The sequence below is a fragment of the Brassica napus genome, chromosome A1 (assembly GCF_020379485.1).
Source record: "Brassica napus cultivar Da-Ae chromosome A1, Da-Ae, whole genome shotgun sequence".
NCBI lineage: Eukaryota > Viridiplantae > Streptophyta > Magnoliopsida > Brassicales > Brassicaceae > Brassica > Brassica napus.
The window spans coordinates 13,558,028-13,561,615 of NC_063434.1; the positions used below are offsets into that span (position 1 = coordinate 13,558,028).

Here is a 3,588-nt window from a genome sequence, read left to right on the forward strand (position 1 = left end):
TATACTACTATGAATATTTTATTTTCTCTTTTATGTGAATACATAAAGATTTTATCCATTGGCATAATAGTTCTTGTTTTGTATTTTTAAATTGTTTACAATGTGTGTGATATATATAAATTTTGATTGTTTTTATATATATCGAGAACTATTTTATATAAATTTAAAATAACCAAGCCGAATTTTTTTATCTATCAAACAAATAAAAACTAGAAATTTTAAAAATATTTTTGGTCAAATTAGATCCTTTTATACTGGAACTTTAGAAAATACATAGCTTAAATTAGATATGTTTCAATTTTGATTCATCTATAAATATACTTCTCTGTCTTTGTAATTTTAAAACACCTTTAGTTCATTATCTAAGATGAAAAATGCTTTTCAACCTCCGTGTATTGGTCTTGTCATGCTCACAATTATTATGTTCGGTTATATTTTTAAATTTCATTAATATATTCTATAATAATTTAAAATTAAAGTTATAATGATATCATATTATTTTATATAATTATATAATTTGTATATCAAATTCTATATATAATCTTGATTTTAGCAATTTTCTCAGGATAATCAATGACTAAGAAAGAGATGTTCATAGTTTCAATTTTTATTTTCCTATAAATATGCAAGAGAAAATAATCTCTAAGCATATGTTTTACAAAAACATTAATTTTCTATTTTAAATATGAAAACTAAAATTTATGTTTTAACTATTATAATAACATGAGTAATGACGATTGCTCAGAAAGGAGGATCACCATCAAAACCAAACACTTGTATTGAGACATACCCAAACAAAATTGGAAAATGTGATATTATCCAATGTAGAGCTGAATGTACCAAAAAATGGAAAGGAGATGGTTATTGCGCTAATCCAATCCAAGGACTGAGTGAGTGCAGATGCCCTTATATTTGTTAACCCTGATTTTTTATCTACATCAAAACTCAAATAATACTTATAATAATACATGCATTTATCAAAGAAAAACATAATAACATTTCTAATTGTTGTTAGTGTATGTGACATAATAAAGTGTATTAAATTGCCGAATCTTACAATACTAAAAGGAGGATATGAACTCCACTGAACCTATCCACGTAGGATCAGAAATTCAAGCCAATCAGATTGTCTTAAAATGCCATGTCAGCTTAGTAAAAAAAATCTAACTTTACGTGATTCCTTCTTCTTCTTCGACGCCTTTCCAGTGTCTCGCCAGATCTGGGTTTCTCTCGCCAAACCTTCGGCTACCATTCTCCCAAAAGCCTCCCCGTAACGCTTAATTTATGGTTACCTTACTCTCATCTCCACTTCAATACATTCTCAGTTTAAATCTGTTCCAATTCTCTTTTTGAAGGCGTTCAATTTATCACCAAACTGAAGCTAAAAAAATGGGGATTTCCCAATTATACATTTCCGACTTCGAGATTGGTCGTTTTGAGGACGTGGTGGTGACACGTCTTCTTCAATTCTGGGAGTCGGTACTCTGAAGAAAGGAGGCGAGGTTATTGTTGGTGAACATAGTATTGCTTGACAAGAAGGTACTGATAATCTAAATTTATTTATAAAAACTTGATTTAAGGAACACCTCATTCGGTCTGCCTAAAATTTCCACTGTTTTCATTTGCAGTCGACGATGATACAAGGTACCATCACCGCACATCGGCTCTACAGTTTTAAAAATCTACTGAGTGAAGGCACTGTCTACAAGCTTAGTGTGTTCTATGTTGCTAGAAGCAATAATCACTTCAAACTGTGCGCCTCTTCTGTCTGTATTTGATTTACCGAGCATACCAGCTTTGTCGAGGTTGTCGATCCAACGGCTGAAAAAAAATCAGGTTTTGCAAGTATGAGCAGCTAATGGCTCTCGCTAACACCAACGTAGATTTGCCCGGTATGTATTTAATCTTAATCTTACAATATCCACTTCCATTATACTACCTCAGTTTCGGGTGTATATTACAATTATGTACATTTCAGATATTTTTGGTCAGGATAGGAGTATACAAACCATCTACAATGACGAAAACGAGTCGATACAGAGTGTTATGGTCACAATCCAGCTGGACAGGTACATAGCCCCTACGCAAGCACCATTAAGTTTTAAGTTTTAAGTTTTATTTAACTTGATAGATGTTTCTTACTGATAAACCCCATCAACCTCTGCAGGTCAACCACTGTGTGTCGTGTGTTTGATAAGGTTGCATGACAAGTTAGTACTCTTGGATGTGGAGACAAAAGGTCATGATTGCAACCAACATAAATCCCAAATTATTTGTCTGTGCATATGTGATTTACAATAACATGAACGCATCAGTTTTCATGCTCTCTTAATCTGTTTGTGCAGGTCGCTTAGTCCTAAACGTCACATTAGGGACACAGTTCTACTTTTATCATGAAAGCCAAGCCACTCAGTGTTTCTTAAAAGAGTCTGTTATATCTTTCTACAATTAGTTACTACTTCACGATTATTACGGCGTTAGTTCCCACATTAAACATACCAGATGCAGGCTCTGCAGAGCAGAGAGTGGTTCCTCTGGTATATCTTCCAAAATATGGTGGTGTTAAGAAACTTGAATCTGTCAGACTCACTAAACTTAATATCTACGTTCTGAATTCACCCCTACAGGTACGTTCACTGAATAAGGATCACTGTTATTATTGCATTTAGCTCAGTTCTCATGTGTACTGTCACAACATGACCAATTTACATATGTTGTTATTTTTTTGTTGTCTCTCCTTTTTCATACTACGCACAACTAACCAATCAAAATGTCTCTCACTTGAAAATAAGAGACTTTTTTGCTGCATACTTTCTGCGTTTGCTCATTTATCTAGGCTTCACATTTGAAAAAAAATATTGTCAGCAACTGTGGAGTTTCTAATATAGCACCACACAAGTGATGATATGTCTGTAGCTGTTAAACTTTCTATGGTCCCAAATCCAGTGGTGAAAAGCAGTTGTTCGTATCACACAAACGGGCCAGATGATGTTCCAATTATTGAAGGATGTCCAGCCAGCACTGACCCAGAGCCTGCACATACTGATTCAATCCTGACCTCCACCTAGACTCCCATTGATGATGAAAAGGCCCCCAGTTCAAAGTAAGCTCGAAATACTGATCACTCCAACTATGGAGACTTGGAATTTGCAAAATTCAATTCAATTGTTTGTTTCAAAATTTTATGTTTTTCTTCAATAATGTTGTAATCCACGTACTTTTACTTAGTACCAAAGTGTTTTTATTTACTTATCTTTGGTACAATGCCATTGAAATAGTTGAGTTTATTATGAGCATTATTTAATTTGAATTATTTTTAAATTAGTGGACGTCATCTACTGCACTAAACCTAACAAAATAATCTCCTTATGTTTTTGGGTACATGGCCTCATTTAGGTTGGTAAACCCTCGCATTGGCTGTAATTATTTTAGTGGGCTTAACCACTTCAGACTGGTAAGATAAGTTATCGCAATGTTTATGCGTAGTAAAAATTTTAACTTTTTATTGGTTACCAAAATTAAATCTAGAGAAAGTTAAAAATTTATGGAAAACCACAATAAAAGTTGATCACCAGACATAAATTTAGA

At 33.3% G+C, this 3,588-nt stretch overlaps 1 protein-coding gene across 8 annotated transcripts; it reads left to right on the forward strand.

The window, feature by feature from the left end:
• The first annotated feature begins 1,168 nt into the window (after positions 1-1,168).
• On the forward strand, positions 1,169-3,332 carry LOC106360574. Of its 8 annotated transcripts, none has more exons than XM_048776647.1 (7): positions 1,169-1,270; positions 1,356-1,539; positions 1,629-1,892; positions 1,998-2,069; positions 2,168-2,239; positions 2,346-2,427; positions 2,503-3,332. In XM_048776647.1, the coding sequence occupies exons 3-7, from the start codon at positions 1,859-1,861 to the stop codon at positions 2,564-2,566; spliced, it is 324 nt and encodes a 107-aa protein (XP_048632604.1). In that variant the 5' UTR covers positions 1,169-1,270; positions 1,356-1,539; positions 1,629-1,858; the 3' UTR covers positions 2,567-3,332. The 8 variants fall into 8 exon arrangements, 2 of the variants coding, with proteins under 2 accessions (XP_048632604.1, XP_048632605.1); XR_007338336.1 differs by having other exon boundaries at positions 1,194-1,539; positions 1,979-2,069; positions 2,509-2,627; positions 2,947-3,332; XM_048776648.1 differs by having other exon boundaries at positions 1,191-1,539; positions 2,509-3,332.
• The last annotated feature ends 256 nt before the right edge of the window (positions 3,333-3,588 follow it).